The sequence below is a fragment of the Ovis canadensis genome, chromosome X (genome assembly GCF_042477335.2).
Source record: "Ovis canadensis isolate MfBH-ARS-UI-01 breed Bighorn chromosome X, ARS-UI_OviCan_v2, whole genome shotgun sequence".
Classification (NCBI taxonomy): domain Eukaryota; kingdom Metazoa; phylum Chordata; class Mammalia; order Artiodactyla; family Bovidae; genus Ovis; species Ovis canadensis.
Window position 1 is genome coordinate 38,162,411 of NC_091727.1, and position 20,822 is coordinate 38,183,232.

The window sequence follows — 20,822 nt, forward strand, 5'->3', positions numbered from 1 at the left end:
TCTGCACAGAGGGAGGGAAGAAGGCGACCCATGGGACCCTGAACAATACAAAATGTACCTTCCCCTAATAAACAATGTGGTATATGGGGTGGGCGTGGGTCAGGTGAGGCCCTGGTGAATGTGGGTGCCTGTGAGTAGACGAGACGTAAAAATATGGCCTGAACATCATGACTGGGGTTGATCTCCAGAAATAGTGAAGGGAAAGGGATTGGGAGGGGAATGAAATCAAGGGGTCTTCATTTTGTTTGAAGCAGACTTCTGGGTAGCAAGATGGGGGCCCTGGATGCTGACATAGCAGAGTCCCTCTCTGACAAGCTCACCCTGGGCTTCAGTGACGATCTAAGTGCAGCAGGGCTGGCTTTCCTAGAGACACACTTCCTGTGGTCACCACTGTTGACCATGGATGCTGCCCTTACAAAACATCCATGTGTGATTTTTTTACTTGAACCGTACCACCCTGCGATAAAGTAGCATGATACCACTCAAAATTTACCTCAATGGAAGGGCTGAAAAATATGATATAAAAAATGTCTGATTCATTGATATGGCAGGAAACATTCCTTTCTCAACATATTCATACATTACATACAGTATGTCAAATACCTAAGAATAATTATGAAATAGCATTGCCAATCATCATACTTTAAGTATGACCATCTCAAGAAAAATAAAGAACTGACTTCTTCACAGTACTTTTTTCACAAAGCACAGACTGTTAGGAATCACTCTTATAAACCTCTAGTGTACCTGGGCTGGAAATATGAAATTTTTAAAAACCAGTCTTCCCAGGTTATATTTATGACTGGAGCAGGTTTGCAAGATGCCTCTTAATATTACAAACGGGACCAACAAGTATCTTTTTTTTTCAACTTCTAACATAGTAAACCTAAGACTTGAGAAAGCACTTCAGTACCTCCATATTTGCTGGTATGTAATTCTGCAGTTTTATTTTTCCAGTCAGATGGGGAAAGCATAGCTCATCAACTTTTGTTGACTGAAGTGCACTGTTCTTCAGAGCTATAGCTCACATAACTGCCAATTTACATGAAATGGTCCCTTGGCGACATTCACTCCTACAATGCAAGACACTTTGAGAGCAAAGTTCTCATCTTTGAAACTGCTTTGCCTTTCCAGTTATAAATACAAAACTATTCAAAGCACATTTAAAGGTAGTGTGGTATTATTTGATTTAACAAAGAGTTCTGTTATATAGATGCACACTGAAATATTTATGCATAAAATATCTTAGCATTTCTTCAAAATAATAATGGGTGAGGAAATATTGCCAGGAGTCAGTAACTGTTGAAGGTGGGAGATGGTATAACTGAGCAGAACACTGTGGGTCCTTTCTAGGAAAGACCCCTGCCCCATATCCTCTGCCTTAGCTCCTCTCTGAAGTACCTAAGTAATAATACCTTTATGTACATTTCCTGAGTTGTTTTACAGATGTTAAAACCATCACCAGAGAATTCTCTGGCAGGCCAATGGTTAGGACTTGGGGCTTTTATTGCCAGGGGCCCAGGTCCAAGCCCTGGTCACCTGGTCGGAGAACTAAGATCCCTCAAGCCACATGGCACGGTCAAAATAATGTTTTTTTGTAAAATTTAACACCACCAAACGGAAGAAATTTAACTACTTGATGATCTGAGCATGTACCTCCCTCCAGACTTACTGGTGCCTAAGGATTGATAATGTTGACCCCGGTGACATCGCCCTGGTACCTTACCATCAATCAATCAAAGAACTATGCACAAGCTGATCACATACCCTGAGATGCCCCTTCCTCAACTTGCCTTTCAAAATACTTTTGAAACCTATCAGGGAGTTTGGGTGTTTTGAGCATTAGCTATCCTGAATTCCTTGCTTGGTTCCCTGCAGTAAATGCTGCATTTCTTTGCACCAAAACGCAGAGTCAATAGATTAGCTTTACCGAATGAGGGTGAGTGGACCCAAGTTTGGATTGGTAACAATGGGAATATGGGAATTTATTGTAATACTCTGTCTACTTTTGTATACATTTGAAACTGACCACAATCTAGAGATAACTCATACCTTCCAAAGCACACCAGTATAGTTTTGTTACAAAGTATTGCAAAAACAGTATTTTAATGGTTTAATGTGAAATTTACAACACTGTTTTAAGGTAAATCTCGTTTATAATAATAACCAAAATAACTTGAATAAAATCTAGTTAGTTCTCCTTCACATTCATATATCTCATAAGAGATGAGTTTTCAGTATTTATACCATTTTTATAATATATTCTAGAACCTTCTGTGGTAACATTTTTTAGTATTTATATACCAATATTCTTGGATAACTTGAGAAAATATTTTTCACTCCTGACAAAACCAATGCATAAATCTTTCACTGCATGCGAAGAGATATGAAGAAAATAGGACAACATGTAGTTTTGTTTTTATGTATAAGAAACATATGGTTATGCTTTTTTTGAAATTGTTGATTCACAATGTGAAAAATTTATATTTAACTTCCAAAATTAACTTTACTCAAAAAAATTCCCTTTGGCAATTAAGATTTCAAAAGCAGATAAAAGGCAATGATTTGATGTCCCATTTACAAAATGTAGCTTTACAAGTTATTACATTGAAGAACTAATCTAATGTGTAGGTCATGGCCACTTGAACTATTTCCCAGTTTAACAAAGCAACACGTTTATTCAGCACCCCTGATTAAAAGGATTAGCATCGATTTTGGAAACATTGAAATATGATTTGAAGCTTGTTTCCTAACATGGAGGAGTCTACAAAATGTGTTGTTTCTGAACTGTAAATATGATTAAGGGATCCAAATGATAACATGTGAATCATGACTTCAGACCCTAAACAGTTTTTCTCCCATGTAAGTATCTCTTCTCTCTTCAGAGACAGTATTATTACTCAGGGCCCTCAACCACCAGCGCCACCATCTCCTCCATCCCTTCCTCTCCCCCAGCAGATGCACTCATGCGACATTTCCCCACATAATCCCAGACCAGAACTTAGGATTCTACAGCCCAGTTTGATGGTGATGACTGAAGAGAGTGGGGGCAGTTGATACCAAGGCTTTGGTATATGATCCATTAGTGTGGCTCACTTCCAGAACCCTGGGCCCAGCACAGATTTACAGCTACTTTCACACAAGCCCTTCATTAGCTCAGTCTTTACATACTGTTCACAGTCTTTTGTATGTTTTCAAAACAGTGTATATTATTACTCACTTTCATCAGAACACAACAATGTAACATATGAAATACCACCCACTGTCCAATCAGTATTTCAGATGACATTAATAGAACCAAATTGATTCTTATCCTATTTGGTACTTTTCTCTCTTTGCTGACTTTAAAAGCTAAAGATCATGCCAGAAACCCCCTCTTAATTGTCTTGCAAACTCTTATATTCCATGAGTTCATCTAATACTTTATTAACCTCATCAATATGTTGAGGCTATACACCCTATTGGTGAAACATGTCCTTCACCTCCAGTCTCTGCTTTGTAACGTAGGCACCGGTGTCTTTAATTTGACCTAAACTACTTTTTCAACCTCCAAAGAGTGACTATGCATCCTGGAATTTTAAAAGACAAATTTACATTAATTTTGTCTATATACATTCAGATTTTATACACTTCAATCTCACATTCTTGTTAGTATCTGCTTTTGAAGACTGAAGAGTTCTTTCCTAAAAAATTTCCCTCAGTAAAGTTCTCCAGCCCTCAACTATATAAACTGCTATCACTGAAAATGTTTCCAGCACTGCTAATGTTCCACCTGTACTCTGTAGCCACAAAACCAGAGCATATGATTGCACTCATTGGTTGGTTGTTAAATCATTCATTTTGTAAAAATAATAATCTAATAATTACTGTCTGCCATGCCTGGTTGGGGTATTGTTGGTACAATGGTGACTGTGCCCTCATGGCAATCACAATATGCATAGTCTTTCTCTTCCTAAAAGGAAATTTAATTTGGCTAACACTGAAAAACATGTAAATCCAGTTTGAACATCTGGGAGCTCTGGCTTGGAGAATTTTGAGGATTACTTTGCTAGAGTGTGAGATGAGTAAAATTGTGTGGTAGTTTGAACACTCTTTGGCATGGCCTCTCTTTGGGATTGGAATGAAAACTAACCTTTTCCAGTCCTATGGCCACTGCTGAGTTTTCCAAATTTGCTGGCCTATTGAGTGCAGCACTTTCACAGCATCATCTTTTAGGATTTGAAAGAGCTCAGCTGGAATTCCATCACCTCCACTAGCTTTGTTCATAGTGATGCTTCCTAAGGCTCACTGGACTTCACATTCCAGGACGACTGGCTCTAGGTGAGTGATCACACCATTGTGGTTATCTGGGTCATGAAGATCTTTTTTGTATAGTTCTTCTGTGTATTCTTGCCACCTCTTCTTAATATCTACTGCTTCTGTTAGGTCCATACCAATTCGTTCCTGTCCTTTACTGTGCCCATCTTTGCATGAAATGTTTCCTTGGTATCTCTAATTTTCTTGAAGAGAGCTCTAGTCTTTCTCATTCTGTTGTTTTCCTATATTTCCTTGCATTGATCACTGAGGAAGGCTTTGTTATCTCTCCTTGCTATTCTCTGGAACTCTGCATTCAGATGGGTATATCTTTCCTTTTCTCCTTTGCCTTTAGCTTCTCTTATTTTCTAAGCAATTTGTAAGGCCTCCTCAGATAGCCATTTTGCCTTTTTGCATTTCTTTTTCTTGGGGATGGTCTTGATCCCTGCCTCCTGTCCAATGTCATGAACCTCCATCCATAGTTCTTCAGGCACTCTATCAGATCTAATCCCTTGAATCTATTTCTCACTTCTATTGTAAAATTGTAAGGGATTTGACTTAGGTCATACCTGGATGGTCTAGTGGTTTTCCCTCCTTTTTTCAACTGAAGTCTGAATTTTGCAATAAGCAGTCATGATCTGAGCCACAGTCAGCTCCTGGTCTTGTTTTTTTCTGACTGTATAGACCTTCTCCATCTTTGGCTGCAAAGAATATAATCAATCAGATTTCACTATTGACCATCTGGTGATGTCCATGTGTAGAGTCTTCTCTCGTGTTGTTGGAAGAGGGTGCTTGCTATGACCAGTGTGTTCTCTTGGCAACATTCTATTAGCCTTTGCCCTGCTTCATTTTGTACTCCAAGGCCAAATTTGCCTGTTACTCCAGGTAGCTCTTAACTTCCTCCTTTTGCATTCCAGTCCCCTGTAATGAAAAGGACATTTTTTGGGTGTTTGTTTGAGAAGGTCTTGTAGGTCTTCACAGAACAGTTCAACTTCAGCTACTTCACCATCCCTGGTTGTGGCACAGACTTGGATTACTGTGATATTGAATGGTTTGCCTTGGAAACAAACAGAGATCATTCTGTCATTTTTGAGATTGCACCCAAGAACTGCATGTTGGACTCTCTTGTTGACTCTGAGGGCTACTCCATTTCTTCTTAAGGATTCTTGCCCACAGTACTAGATATAATGGTCATCTGAATTAAATTCTCCCATTCCAGTCCATTTTAGTCGATGTTCACTCTTGCCATCTCCTGTTTGACCACTTCCAATTTACCTTGATTCATGGATCTAACATTCCAGGTTCCTATGCAATACTGTTCTTTCCAGCATCAGAGTTTACTTCCATCACCAGTCACATCCACAACTGGGTGGTGTTCTTGCTTTGGCTCTGCCTCTTCATTCTTTCTGGAGTTATTTCTCCACTCTTCTCCAGTAACATATTGGGCACCTACCTACCGAACTGGGGAGTTCATCTTTCAGTGTCCTATCTTTTTGCCTTTTCATTCCTTTCATGGGGTTCTCAAGGCAAGAATACTGAAGTGATTTGCCATCCCCTTCTCCAGTGGACCACATTTTGTCAGAACTCTCCGCCATGACCCGTCCATCTTGGGCAGCCCTACACAGCATGGCTCATAGTTTCATTGAGTTAGATAAGGTCGGGGTCTGTGTGATCAGTTTGATTAGTTTTCTGTGACTGTGGTTTTCAGTCTGTCTGCCCTCTAATGGATAAGGTAAGAGGCTTCTGTAAGCTTCCTGATGGAATAGTGTGACTGGGGGAAACTGGGTCTTGTTCTGATGGGCGGGGCCATGCTCAGTACATCTTTAATCCAATTTTCTGGTGATGGGTGGGGCTGTGTTTCCTCCCTGTTGTCTGACCTGAGACCAAACTATGGTGGAGGTAATGAAGAAAATGGCAACCTCCTTCAAAAGGTCCCCTGCACTGCTGCACTCGTATATTACATCTTCTTTACGCCTTCATCTGTTGATGGGCACTTGAGTTGCTTTGGTATCTTGGCTATCATAAGTAATGCTACTATGAACAATGGGGTGCATATATCTCTTCAAAGTGGTGTTTTTATTTTTCTTTCCCCGATATACACTGAAAAGTGGAATTGCTTGGTCATATGGTAGCTCTATTTTTAGTTCTCTGAGAAACCTCCATACTGTTTTCCAGAGTGGCTTCACCAATTTCCATTCCAACCAACAGTGTAAAAAAGGGGTCTCTTTCCTCCACATCCTCTCCAACATTTATTATTTGTGTTCTTTTTGATGTCAGGCTTGAGGTGATAACTCATTGTGGTTTTGCTCTGCATCTCCCTGATGATTAATGATGTTGAGCATCTTTTTCTGTACCTGTCAGCCATCTCCACCATATGCTACTTTATAAAAGAAACTTATCGTACCTCCTCTGTAAAGAACCAAAGCCAAATAACTGGCACCTAGGAAATACTTCTTTCTTTGCATGTAGAATACAGGGTCATGCTGCTCCTTGAGTTTACTGGTTTTCATGGTAACTGAGTCTTAAGACACTACATAAAGGTAAACTTATCCTCTTCAACAGATTTGCATTCAAGGACTTGCTGAAGTGAATTGGGACAAGAAAAGTGATTTTAACAGCTATCGATTTGCAATGGCTCACAGCTACTATGTTTATAACTGACAGTAACCAAATTCTGGCTGCTATCATTCCATACAGGGGAACCACATTTATAAAATACCTAGGTATGAAACTCTGCCTAAGGCAACTCCCTACGCAAATTTTGCTGCAGTAAAGCTGTCTAACAAGCAACCTCAAAATCACATTGCAGGTCTGCAGAATGACATTTGCAGGAGTCAGCTTCTACCTGCTAGGCTTGGCTTTAGGTTGAGTTTGGTTGAGCTAGATTCCCTTCTGTTCTATATGTCTCATTTCTCTGCAACCTGCCTAGGACATGTTCTTCAAATGGTGGATGGAAGAAACATAAGAGGCCATGCCCAACCATGCAAGCACACTTACATCTTTTGGTCAAACTTGACAAACCTTAGGTCTTCTCATATATCATTGACCAAAACAATTGGCTTGGAACACCCCAAGTCAGGGAAGAGAGGAGTATTTACCACCATCAATGAAGCCATGATTAGGACAGGGAGGGAAGAAAGAATTTTGAGTCAATAATGCAATCTACCACAAGGAAAGGGAATTCTCGGAGTGGCAGAGAGAAGGTGAATGGTAAGAGTCCAATCTCAGTCCATCTTGGGTCTCTAAACAGGTGGCAGGCTAGACTGACATGGTTTGGATGACTGTAATGACTGACAGCAACATCAGTAAATTACTCAGACTGGGCAACTGTGCAATAAACACAGATGACAATTCAGACTTTAAAAACCAACAACAGCTTAAAGAAAAATCTGGTGACATCTTTTGTTCATGCCACAAATCCAGTTTGAATAAATCAAGTGATTGCAAAAAGCAAGCATTTGAAAATGTAGATGTTGTTAGGCTTCCATCTGGTGGCCAACAAGAGCATCTGCTCAAGATGGATGCTGATTAAAGCATGTTAAAGGCAGACCAAAAGTGAAAACAAACAAAAATGCCCTATACATTTAGTATGGGTGAGGCTGAAAAGTCAAATTCAATGGATGTTAAAAGACAGAGTATTTATAGGCCAGGAACTTGTTTCTCAAGGATTTCTATCTTCTGTAGTATACCTAGAACAGTTTCACACACAGAAATTAACAAGTAATTATTGATGCACACACAGAAATTAACAAGTAATTATTGATGGATTCAATAATAGGGCTTAGTATTTGCCAGGGGCTGGAGGGAAGGGGATTGGGAAGGGTCTGCTAATGGGTATGAATGGGTACATGGCTTCCCTGGTGGCTCAGATGGTAAAGCATCTGTCTGCAATGTGGGGGACCCAGGTTCGACCCCTGGGTTGGGAGGATCCCTTGGAGAAGGGAAATGGCAGCCCACTCCACTACTCTTGCCTGGAAAATCCCATGGGCAGAGGAGCCTGGTAGGCTACAGCCCATGGTGTTGTGAAGAGTCAGACACGACTGAGCGACTTCACTTCCCTTCATTTCATTGATGGATTCAACTTTACCAGTTTCCTTTTCCCATAAGGAGTATTCAATCCTTTTTTTTTCTGAATGTTTTATTCATCTTATTCTACTGCTGGGTGGTAGAAAAGAAGCCATCATTAACGTGAAAATTTGCTTCCTTCAATATTGCCAAGTGATGAAAGTAGTAACATTTCATGACAAATGAGCTGCACAGCCTACTCTGAATTTCATCTCTGTTGCACAGTCTGATCTTTGGCTGACACACTGCTCCTTTAAAAAAAAAAAAACAGCCTTATCAAGATATGATTGCATACCATACGGTTCCAAGTATACCACTCAATGTTTTTTAGTACATTCGAAGAGTAATGCAACAATCACACGACTACATCATTTCAAGGCATTTTCATTATCCCCCAGAGAAGCCATGTACCCATTCATACCCATTAGCAGTCACTCCCCATTCCCCTTCCCTCCAGCCCCTGGCAAATACTAATCTACATTTTTTCTCTATAGGTTTGTCCATTCTAGACATTTCACATAAATGGAACTGTGCCATATACAGCCTTTTGATACAGATTAAAATAAAATTTTTAAAACATACCAAGGAAAATCTAGAAAGGTGATGTATCATGCTTCAAGGTCAATCTTAGCATGTAGGTTGGATTTCCATCTTTTTCCCTAGGGGCAGGAAGTTAGATAACTGACAAGAAGGACATATGATTCTGAATTGGCTCTTTTTGTCCAGTCACTTGCTTCCAGGCACAAAGGTCATTCAAAGGACCAAGCCTTAGGTAGTCACCTCAATGTACCTCAGCCCAGAACGGGGGAGCCTGGTAGGCTGCAGTCCATGGGGTCACGAACAGCCGGACAGGACTGAACGACTTCACTTTCACTTTTCACTTTCATACTCTGGAGAAGGAAATGGCAACCCACTCCAGTGTTCTTGCCTGGAGAATCCCAGGGATGGGGGAGCCTGGTGGGCTGCCTTCTATGGGGTCGCACAGAGTTGGACATGACTGAAGTGACTTAGCAGCAGAGCCTAAAAGGAACTCTCAGTCTGTCCCAGGTCTTTGTTTCAGTATCTTTCATCATCACACAGTAGAAAGAGTTCTCACTTAGACGTCTATTCCAAATGGCCAGTTCAACCACAGACCCTAAAGTTGACCCACTGGTCTCTCCCTGGGGCCAGCCCCCAATAATGGCAGCCATGCTCCTCAACATCTTAGCTTTGTCCCAGGTTACAAGACACTGCTTGACTTGCAACAAACTCTTCCCTCTGCTTGATTTAGATTTCTTTTGTTCCTCATTCTTTCCATTTCTTAAGGTGGGAAGTTCGATAATTTCAGACTTCTTTTTGTTTTTTAATATACGCGTTTGGTTCTTATACTTTCCCATCTAAGCGCTGATTTAGCCACATCTCACAAATGTTGATATGCTGGATTTTACTTACTGCCTGCCAAGTCACTCCAGTCACATCTGACTCTTTGTGACCCTATGGACTGTAGCCCTCCAGGCTCCTCTGCCCATGGATCCATTCCAAATAATTTTGATACACCCATTATTCTTTGACTTTTGGATTATTTAGAAGTATATTGTATTATTAGCTTTCAAATATTGGGGGATTTATCAAATATCTTACTGTTAATGATTTCTAGTTCAATCCCACTGTGGTCAGAGAACATATCTTGCATGATTTAAATCTGTTAAAATTTACAGAGACCTGTTGTGTGGCCCAGAATTTAGTCTGTCTCAGTAATTGCTCCATGTATACTCAAAAGTGACATGATTCTAAAGAATAGGTTTCTAAAGATTCCTCTCTTATCTGTCTATTTTTCTTCACATGCGTATTATTTCTTTTTCTTCCTCTTTCTTCTCCTTATTCTAGTAAGTAATATTCCACTGATTGACTACAGAGAGAAAACTATGTGGTTTTTAAGCCATGAACATGTATTAACTTTTTAAAAAACAAGCATTTTATTTTGAAATAGTAAAAAGTGATACTTGATGCATACTGGCAGGCTAGAAACAAAAACAATTCTCTAAATGAGAAAGGATATAGTTAGCAAACCAGAGATTTTGAGGCATGCCTGAAAGATAAAACCATGATATGCTTTCACAATTATAAAACCAGAGGATTAAAAGTAACTGCAGCAGACTACTGGGAGATCAAGATAGCAAAGGAGGAGGACGCTGAGCTTACCTCCCCTCATGAACAGATCAAAACTACATCTACACGTGGAGTAATTCATCACTGAAAACAAAATGGAGACTGACAGGAAGCCTCTTCTATTCTACAATGAAGACAGGAAGAAGGATACACATAGGAAGGAAGGGAGGGAGGGAGGGAGGGAGGAGAAGCAATAGGACTGGGACCTGTGCTCCTAGCAGGGAACACAGACGAGGGAGATCACATGTGCTTGGGATCTTCCCTGGGGAGTGAGTGGTTCAAACCACATACTGGGCACCCCAGACCTGGGGTCTGATCCGGGGAAGATGAGTCCCCTTGACTGGCTTGAAGACCAATAGCACTGGCAAGGGTGCTGTGAGAAACCTAGACACCACTCATGTACACACCTGCTGGCTGTTAAAACAAGGCAGAGGAAGAAGATTGAGACTGACTGGGACTCCATCCAGTTTCCTGCAACCACCCTAGGGCATACCCCAGTCTACTCCAAGTGCATGCTCTGGCCCGTCTTGCTCCATCACACAGCTCCCCACTAAGGCAAAGGCTGCCATTGCTGAAGAGAGCGCGCAGTTGTGGGGTATGGAGCTGGCTCAGACCCAGCACTACATCTAAATGGGGCAAGGGCAGCCAATGATGGCACTCTAGGGAGGCAGCAGGTCAGGAATATCTGGAACTCAGACTGGGTGCTGGGACGAACCAAGCACAAGCCCAGACCCACACACGGAACCCACTCTGCCCCTCTTGCTCCAGCGCTGCTCCCTTCCACGGTCAAAATGTTGATGCTGGGAGAAGGGAGAACATACATTTAGAGGAAACATAACCAGCTTAGACCCAACCCTCTAGGCTTCTGCTCCAGCACTTTGGGACTCAATCCCACCCCAAATAGAGTGGCATTTGCCACTCAGCATAGGAGAAGCCCCATCTCATACGTGGCTCTGACTCTAGCTCCTCCAACTCCAGCCCTACTGCCCACCAAGGTGATAGCTGCCAGGAAATCCTTGGCGAAGATATGATTCATGCTCATTCAGATTCAGCTCTACCACCAAAGCTACTGGGCACACACAAATTGTATAAGGATGCTCCCACAAAAGGACACGCCTTCAAGAATGGGATTGGTTGCTGTTTTACCTAATTTCAGAGAGACAGACAAAGTTAAACAAAATGAGAAGATGAAGGAATTTATTTCACACACACACACGAGAAAAAACTCTGAAAAATGAAAAAATACCGAAACAGATAATTAATTGACCAGATAAAGAGTTTAGTAATAAGAATGCTAAGTGCACTAGGGTAAAAATAGATGAATATAGCAAGAATTTTAACAAGGAACTAGAAAATATAAAAAAGAACCAATCAGAGCTGAAGAATACAATAAGTTAAATGGAAAAAAAAAACACTACAAGGGATTAACAGCAGACTAAGTGATACAGAAGCATGCATAAGAGATCTGAAAGATAATGAAAACCACTCAATCAGAACAGAAAAAAAAAATCCAGTTCAAAAAATGAGAACTGAAGGGACCTCTAGGACAACATCAAATAATACTAACATTTGTATTATAGAAGTCATAAAGGAGTATAGTTAATCAGAAAAAAACAGAGGTCAAAAATAAATTTGATAGATTTATGGATGAAAACTTCCCAAACCTGAAGGAAACTGTTATCCAGGCATAGAAAGCAAAGAAGGTCCAAAATAAAATGAAAGAAAAAAGACCTACACCAGAATGTATCATAATTAAAATGGCAAAAATTAAACAGAATTCTAAAGGCAACAAGAGAAAAATAGAATCATATACAAGGGAACACCCATAATGCTATCAGCTGACTGATAGCAGAAACTTTGCAAGCCAGAAGGTAGAGGCATGGTATTTTAAAGTGATTAAAGGGAAAACTCTATAACCTAAGATACCCTACCCAGCAAAATTATCATTCAGAATTGGAAAAGAAATAAGGAACTTTGCAGAGAACCAAAAACTAAGAGGCCATCAATAATAAATCAATCCTAAAGAAAATGGTTAAGAATCTCCTCTGCATAGAAAATCAAAGGCTACAACAAGAACTAAGAATGTACAGAAAAGGAAAAACCCCACTAGTAAAGGCAAATATATAGTAAAAGCTATGGAGTAACCACTTAAATAAGCTAGTATAGATATTAAAAGATAAAAAACTGAAAAATCAACTATAAATACAATAACAGTTAAGGCATCAATATGAAGATGTAAAGTATGACATCAAAAACACAAAATGTGAAGGAAGGGAGCTAAAATAATGAAGACCTTTTACAATATGTTTGAATTTAAATGACTACCAGTTAAAAACAATTATAGTTATAAGTCACCATATCTGAATCCCAAGGTAACCACAAATCAAAAACCTACAGATTTACAAAAACTAGAGAGAAAGGAACACAACTATGCCGCTAAAGAAAATCATCCAATCATCAGGGAAGAAATGAAAAGAACAGAACAGAGGGTCACTACAGAAACAACCAGAAAACAAATAATAAACTGGTAATAAGTACATACACATCAATGATCACTTTAAAGTTCAATGGACTTAATGATCCAATCTGCAGAAAAAAGGTGAATGACTGGATAGAAAAAAAAATTACTGGATAGAAAAAAAAACGACCATCTATATGCCACCTACAAGAGACTTATTTAAGAGCTAAAGACAAGCATAGGCTTAAAGTGAAAGGATGGGAAAAGATTTCTCATGCAAATAAAAATGACATAAAAGCAGAGGTGGCAATACTCATAGTAGACAAAACAGACTTTAAAACAAAGTCTATAACAAAAGACAAAGAAGAGCATCATATAACGATAAAGGGATCAATACCAGAAGAGGATATAACATTTGTTATCATATATGCATCTATTATAGGAACATCTAAATATATAAAGCAAATAGATCAGACATAACAGGAGAAACAGACAATAATACAATAATAGTAGGGAACATTAACACCTCACTTATATCAATGGACAGATCATCCAGACAGAAAATCAAACAAGGAAACAGTAGTCTTAAATGACACAATATACCAGTTGGACTTCATAGATACCTAGAAGACATTCTATCCCAAAACAGCAGGATGCATATTCAAGTGTACATGGAATATTCTCCAGGTTGGATCACATACTAAGGCCAAAAAACCAGTCTCAACAAATTTAAGAGGATAGAAAGTATATCAAGCATTTTTTCAGACCACAATGGTATAAAACCAGAAGCTAATTACAGGAAGAAAAATGGGAAAACACTACAAAAACCAGTGGGTCAATGAAGAAATCAAAGAGGATATTAGAAAATACCTCAAGACAAATGGCAGTGGAAACACAACTTTCCAAAATCTATGAGATAAGGGGACTTCTCTGGCAGTTCAGTGGTTAAGACTCTGCCCTTCCAATGCAGGAGGTATAGGTTCAAATCTGGTTGGGGAACTACTAGTAAGATCTCACATGCTGTATGGTATGGTCCCCTCTCCAAACAACCACTACCACCGCCAAAAAAAAAAAAAAAACAACACAAACAAACACCCACAGAATAAACCCAAAATCTATGAGTCGCAACCACAGCAGTTCTAAGAGGGAACATTATAGTGATACAAGCATACCACAAGAGACAAAAACTTTAAACAACCTAACCTGCCATCTATGGGAATTAGAAAAATAAGAGCACAGTTAGTAGAAGGAAGGAAATTATAAACAGCAGAGAGAAAATAAGAGAGACTCATAAACCAAGAGAAAAGATCAATGAAACCAAGAGCTTTTTCTCTTTTTTTGAAAAGATAAAACCACAATATTGATTATTCCAATCCAAGAATGTGGTATACCTCTCTGTTTGTGTCATCTTTAATTTCTTTCATCAGTGTCTTATAGTTTTCTGCATACAGGTCTTTTGTAAACTCTCTTTAGGTAAACTTATTCCTAAGTATTTTATTATTTTTGTTGCAATGGTGAATGGGATTGTTTTCTTAATTTCACTTTCTGACTTTTCTTTGTTAGTGTATAGGGGCGCAAAGGATTTCTTTGTATTAATTCTATACTCTGCCACTTTGCTATACTCAATGATTAGGGCTAGTAATTTTCTGGTGTCATCTTTAGAGTTTTCTATGAAAGAATCATGTTATATGCCAACAGTGAGAGTTTTACTTCTTCTTTTCCAATCTGGAGTCCTTTTATTTCTTTTTCTTCTCGGATTGCTATGGCTAGGACTGCCCAAACTATGTTGAATAACAGTGGTGAGTGTGGGCACCCTTGTCTTAAATGACCATATTACTCAAAGCAATCTGTAGATTCAGTGTGATCCCGATGAAACTACCAATGGTATTCTTCACAGAACGAGAACAAATAATTTCAAATTTTGTATGGAAACACAAAAGTCCCCAAACAGCCAAAGCAATCTTAAGAAGAATGGAGTTGGAGGAATCAACTTCCCTGACTTCAGATCACATTATAAAGCTAGAGGCATTAAGACACTATGGTACTGGCACAAAAACAGCAATAGGGACCAATGTGTTCCATTGGTCTACATTTGTATAGATAGAAAGCCCAGAGATAAATCCATGCACCTATGGGCACCTTCAACAAAGGAGGCAAAAATACACACCAGAGAAAAGACAGTCTCTTCAATAAATGGTGCTGGGAAAATTGGTCAGCTACATGGAAAAGAATGGAATTAGAGCTTTCCCTAACACCATACATACACACACACACACACACACACACACACACAAATAAAAACTTAAAATGGATTAAAGACCTAAATGTAAGACCAGAAACTGTAAAACTCTTAGAGGAAAACATAGGCAGAACACTCTGACATAAAGCACAGCAAGATCTTCTATGACCTATCTCCTATAGTAAAGAAAATAAAAACACAAATAAACAAGTGGGACCTAATTAAACTTAAAAGCTTTGGAACAATGAAGGAAACTAGAAGTAAGATGAAAAGACAACTCTCAGAATGGGAGAAAGTAATAGCAAATGAAACAACTGACAAAGGATTAATCTCCAAAATATACAAGCAGCTCATGCAGCTCAATACCAGAAAAACAAACAACCCAGTCAAAAAGTGGGCAGACCTAAACAGACATTTCTCCAAAGAAGACATACAGATGGCTAATAAACACAAGAAAAGATGCTCAACATCACTCATTATCAGAGACATGCAAATAAAAACTACAACAAGGTATCACCTTACACTGGTCAGAATCACCATGGTCAAAAAGTCTACAAATAATAAATGCTGGAGAAGGTGTGGAGAAAAGGGAACCCTCCTACACTGCTGGTAGGAATGCAAATTGATACAGCCACTATGGAGAACAGTATGGAGATTCCTTAAAAACACAACCAAAAACTAGGATTAAGACTATCATATGACCCAGCAATCTCACCACTGGGCATGTACTCTGAGGAAAGCATAATTGAAAAAGACACACGTACCCCAATGTTCATTGCAGCACTAGGTACAATAGCTACGACATGGAAGCAACCTAGATCTCCATGGGCAGATGAATGGATAAAGAAATAGTGGTATATGTAAGCAATGGAATATTACTCAGCCATAAAAAAGAACACATCTGAATCAGTTCTAATGAGGAAGATGAACCTAGAGCCCATTGCACAAGCTGAAGCTAAGTTAAAAAGAGAAGACAAATATCATATATTAATGCACATATATGGAATCCAGAAAGATGGTACTGATGATCCTATTTGCAGGGCAGCAAAGGAGACACAGACATAAAGAACAGACTTAGGGTCACAGAGCGGGAGGGAGAGGGTGAGATGACCTGAGAAAGTAGTACTGAAACATACATTACCATACGTAAAATAGATAGCCAACGGGAATTTGCTGTATGATGCAGGGAACCCAAAACCAGTGCTCTGTGACAACATAGGGGGTGGGGTGGGAGGTTTGAGAGGGAGGGGACATAGGTACACCTATGGCTGATTCATGTTGATGGATGGCGGAAGCTATCACAATATTTAATTATCATCCAACTAAAAATTAAAAGGAAGAAAATCTAAGATAAACAAACCCAAAAGCCTAAAGAAAAAAAGAGAGAGGACCAAAGGAAACCAAATAAGAAATGAAAGAGGAGAAACTATATTTAATATCACAAAGGTACAAAAATCATAAAAGAATATTTCAAACAGTTATATGCCAACAAATTGGACAACCTAGAAAAAATGAATAAATTTCTATAAATACAACAATTTCCAAGACTGAATCTGGAAGAAACAAAAAATCTGAACAGACTGTTTACTAGCAGTAAAGTTCAATTAGTAATAAATGAACTATCAGAAAGGGAAAGCAAGAAAACAACCTCGTTTCAAATCACATCAAAACATACATAGGAATAAACTTAACCAAGGACGTGAAAGACTTATACTCTGAAAACTATAAAACACTCCTGAAGGAAACTGAAGATGATACAAAGAAGGGGAAAGCTATGGCACCTTCATGGATGAGAAGAATACTGTTAAAATGTCCATATTGTCCAATGCAATCTACAGATTTAATACAATGCCTCTCAAAATACCCATGACGTTTTCCACAAAACTTAGAACAAATAATCCTAAAATTCATATGGAACCACACAGACAAAGCAATCTTAAGAAAAAAAGAACAAAGCTGGAGCTATCATGCACTGTGATTTCAGACTATGCTACAAAGCTATAGTATCAAAACAGTAGCTAAAAAAGGCACAAAACAGATGCACAGATCAGTGGAACAGAATAGAGTGCGCAGAAATAAAGCCATGTACATTATGGTCAACTAATCCACCACAAAGGAAAGCAAGAATATACAACAGAACAAAGACAGTCTCTTCAATGAGTGGTGCTGGGAAAACTGGACAGCTACATGTAAAAGAATGAGATTAGAACATTTCCACACCATATACAAAAACAAATTAAAACTGGATTAAAGACCTACATGTTAGACCAGAAACCATAGAACTCCTAGAAGAAAAAACACTATTTGACATGAAAGGCAGCAGTATTTTGGACCTGTCTCCTAAGCAAAGGAAATAAAAGAAAAAATAAACAAATGGGACATAAGTAAATTTAAAACTTTTGCACGTCAAAGGAAGCCATCAACAAAACAAAAAGACAACCAACTGAATGGGAGAAAACATTTTCAAATGATATGAATGATAAGGGGTTAATATGAAATATATGTAACCAGCTCGTACAACTCAATAAAAAAAAGAAAAAAGAACCCAAACAACCCAACTGAAAAATAGGCAGAACACATGAGTGGACATTTTTCCGGGGAGGACATACAGATGGCCAACAGGCACATGAAAAGATATTCAACATCACTAATTAGAGAAATGCAAATCAAAACCACTTGAGAAATCTCCTCATACCTGTCAGAATGGCTATCATCAAGAAGACCACAAATAGCAAGTGTTGGCAAGGATGTGAAGAAAAGAGAACCCTAGTACTCTCTTGGTGGGAATGTAAATTGGTGCAGCTACTATAGAAAACAGTATGGAGAATTCTCAAAAAATGAAAAATAGGACTACCGTATGACCCAGCAATTCCACTCCTGGGCATATATCCAAAGAAAATAAAATAAAAACACTAATTTGAAAAGATGCGTGGAACCCAACGTTCATAGCAACATTATTTACAGTAGCCCAAGTATCCATCAACAGATGAATGGATAAAGCTGTGCTGTACAGAATAGTATAATGGAATACTATTCAGCCATAAAAAGACAAAATCTGCCACTTGCAACAACACGAACGTACCTGGAGGATATTACGTTTCATGAAATAAGTCAGAGAAAGACATATACTGTATGCTATCACTTATATTTTGAATCTAAAAAATAGAGCAAATGAATGTAACAAAACAAATAGATTTACACATTTAGATAACAAACTAGTGGTTAACAAGTTCTACTCGTAGGGAAGGGGAGACAGGAAGGGAGAAGGGAGAAGGAGAAAGAAAGGAAGAGGTACAAGACAGAAGTAGCGGATTGAGAGAAACAAACTACTCTGCATAAAATAAATAAGCTACTAAGATATGTTATATAGCACAGGGAATAGAACCAATTATTTTTATAGTAACTTTGAACAGAGTATAGTCTATAGAGATACTGAATCACTAAGTTGTACACCTGAAACTAACATAGTATAAATCAACCATTCTTCATTAAAAAAAAAAAGAAAAATAATATGCCTGTAGTAGAAAGCTAAGCACATTCAAAGAAAGTTCAAGAACAGAGTTGATGAAATCCAAGCAGTGCAGAAGGTCCTGGTGGACTGTGAGGTTGAAGAGCACCTCTCTGAACAACAGTTCTGTTTGCCACACCCAAGCTCTGACCCTACCCCAATCTTCCTTACCTTGGACAAAGCCAAAGTGGCATTTGATCAGCTTAATCTCCCAAAACTTCACCCCAAAGACAGTGAATTACTTGACCAGGAAAGGAACCCAAATTAGAGCAGCTGCTGTTGCTGCTGCTAAGTCACTTCAGTCGTGTCCGACTCTGTGCGACCCCATAGACGGCAGCCCACCAGGCTCCGCTGTTCCTGGGATTCTCCAGGCAAGAACACCGGAGCGGGCTGCCATTTCCTTCTCCAGTGCATGAAAGTGAAAAGTGAATGTGAAGTCTCTCAGTCGTGTCCGACTCTCCGCGACCCCATGGACTGCAGCCTACCAGGCTCCTCCGTCCATGGGATTTTCCAGGCAAGAGTACTGGAGTGGGGTGCCATTGCCTTCTCCGAGCAGACATGAGGCAAAACAGAGGGACACATCTATCTGAAGAGCGATCCACGTAAGTTTTCTGATGTTAGAGAAATGCCATGCTTTTAGCATTTGGAAGGGTCCCTATATTATCTTAGAAGTTTTACGTCACATACACCCAAAGGAACTGACACACACCCCCTACCATACAAAGGAGATGCATGTTGATGAAATGGATGATTACAGCAAAATTTAAAGTGTAATAGATGCCAGGTGCTCAGCTCAGTCTCTGCCCCACCCAGGCTCTGGTGGAACCTGGAACACTGGGCTCGAGCTCCGCCCACCAGCACGCCCCGTCTCCAACAGAAATGGAACTTCCGTCCCCCTCGTAAACCTGGTAACGGAACCCACTTCCAGTTCATCCCAGAGCTGCCGCCCTGATTTGAGCCGCCTGTCTCAGGCCACCTTCACAGTCCACCCTGGGTACTCTCCCAGGCCACCTGGGCCGGCGCCGTGGCTTCACCGTCACTCTAGCCTTCTCACCTGGCACACCTGCGGCGCGAGTCAGGCTGCCCGCACCGCCCTCGCAGGTGCGCCAGGACTACCACCCAGAGTGTGAGGCCGCGCTCAACAGCCACGCTGCCCTGGAGCTCCACGCCTCCTTCCAGTGCCTGGCAGTGGCCTTCTACCTCGACCGTGATGATGTGGGCTTAAAGCACTTCTCCCGCTTCTTCCTGCTCCACTCCCACGAGCATAGCAAGAGGGCTGAGAGCCTGATGTCCCTGCAGAACCGGCGTGGGGGCCGCGTCTCCTTCCATAACATCAGGAAGCCGGAGACCCAAGAGTGGGAGAGTGGTCTCAAAGCCATGCAAGATGCTCTGAACGTGGAGGAGCACATCAACCAGAGCCTGCTCGACCTGCACCAGCTGGCCACTGAAAAGCGTGACCCCCATCTGTGCCACTTCCTGGAGACCGGCTACCTGAACCAGCAGGTGGAGTTCATCAAGGAGCTGGCGGGCCATGTCAGCATCCTGAGGAAGACGGGGTCCGCGGAAGACGGCCTGGCAGAGTACCTCTTTGACAAGCTTACCCTGGGTGACGGTGACAAGAAAGACTGATACCTGGACTCTAAGTCCAAAAGTGGACTTTTCCCAGAGTCAGGGGTGATTGCACAAGGTCACTCTGTCTGCTATGCAGTCCCCAGTACTGCCCTTGCAGAAAAGTTCACTGAAGTTTTTCTTCTTTCAATTTTGCCGTTCCTTGCAATAAAGTGATTGGTTCCTAAAGAAATAAAGGTCTCTGGTTGATGTGTGTGTGCAAACTCCTAACTTCTCAAGTTTTAAAACATGTATCCAGGAGTCTCTCCAGCTTCCAATGCCCTGTCCACAGACAGGTTGGGATTTCCACAGAGGGAGGGAGAAGGGGTTCCATGGGACCTGGAAAATACAAAATCCATTTCCCCCTAATAAGCAATGTGGTATATGGGGGGGGCGGTGAGGTGAGGCGCTGGTGAATGTGGGTGCCCGTGAAGAGCAGAAGTATGAAAATCACAATAATGGTGCCTCTGGAGGAAGAATGAAGGGAATGGGATGGGTCATGG

General features: G+C 40.3%; 1 protein-coding gene across 1 annotated transcript; it reads left to right on the forward strand.

The window, feature by feature from the left end:
* Nucleotides 1-270: 270 nt before the first annotated feature.
* LOC138930699 (ferritin heavy chain-like) lies at nucleotides 271-20,340 on the forward strand. The gene is made up of 2 exons (XM_070291178.1): nucleotides 271-427; nucleotides 19,718-20,340. The coding sequence occupies exons 1-2, from the start codon at nucleotides 271-273 to the stop codon at nucleotides 20,338-20,340; spliced, it is 780 nt and encodes a 259-aa protein (XP_070147279.1).
* Nucleotides 20,341-20,822: the final 482 nt, after the last annotated feature.

What these genes read in the sequence shown, in the direction of transcription:
- LOC138930699 (XM_070291178.1), top strand. Translation starts at nt 271, where the DNA reads ATGGGGGCCCTGGATGCTGACATAGCAGAGTCCCTCTCTGACAAGCTC. An exon ending in TGCCCTTACAAAACATCCAT is followed by an intron (nt 428 to 19,717) that starts GTGTGATTTTTT and finishes GTACTCTCCCAG; the next exon opens with GCCACCTGGGCCGGCGCCGT.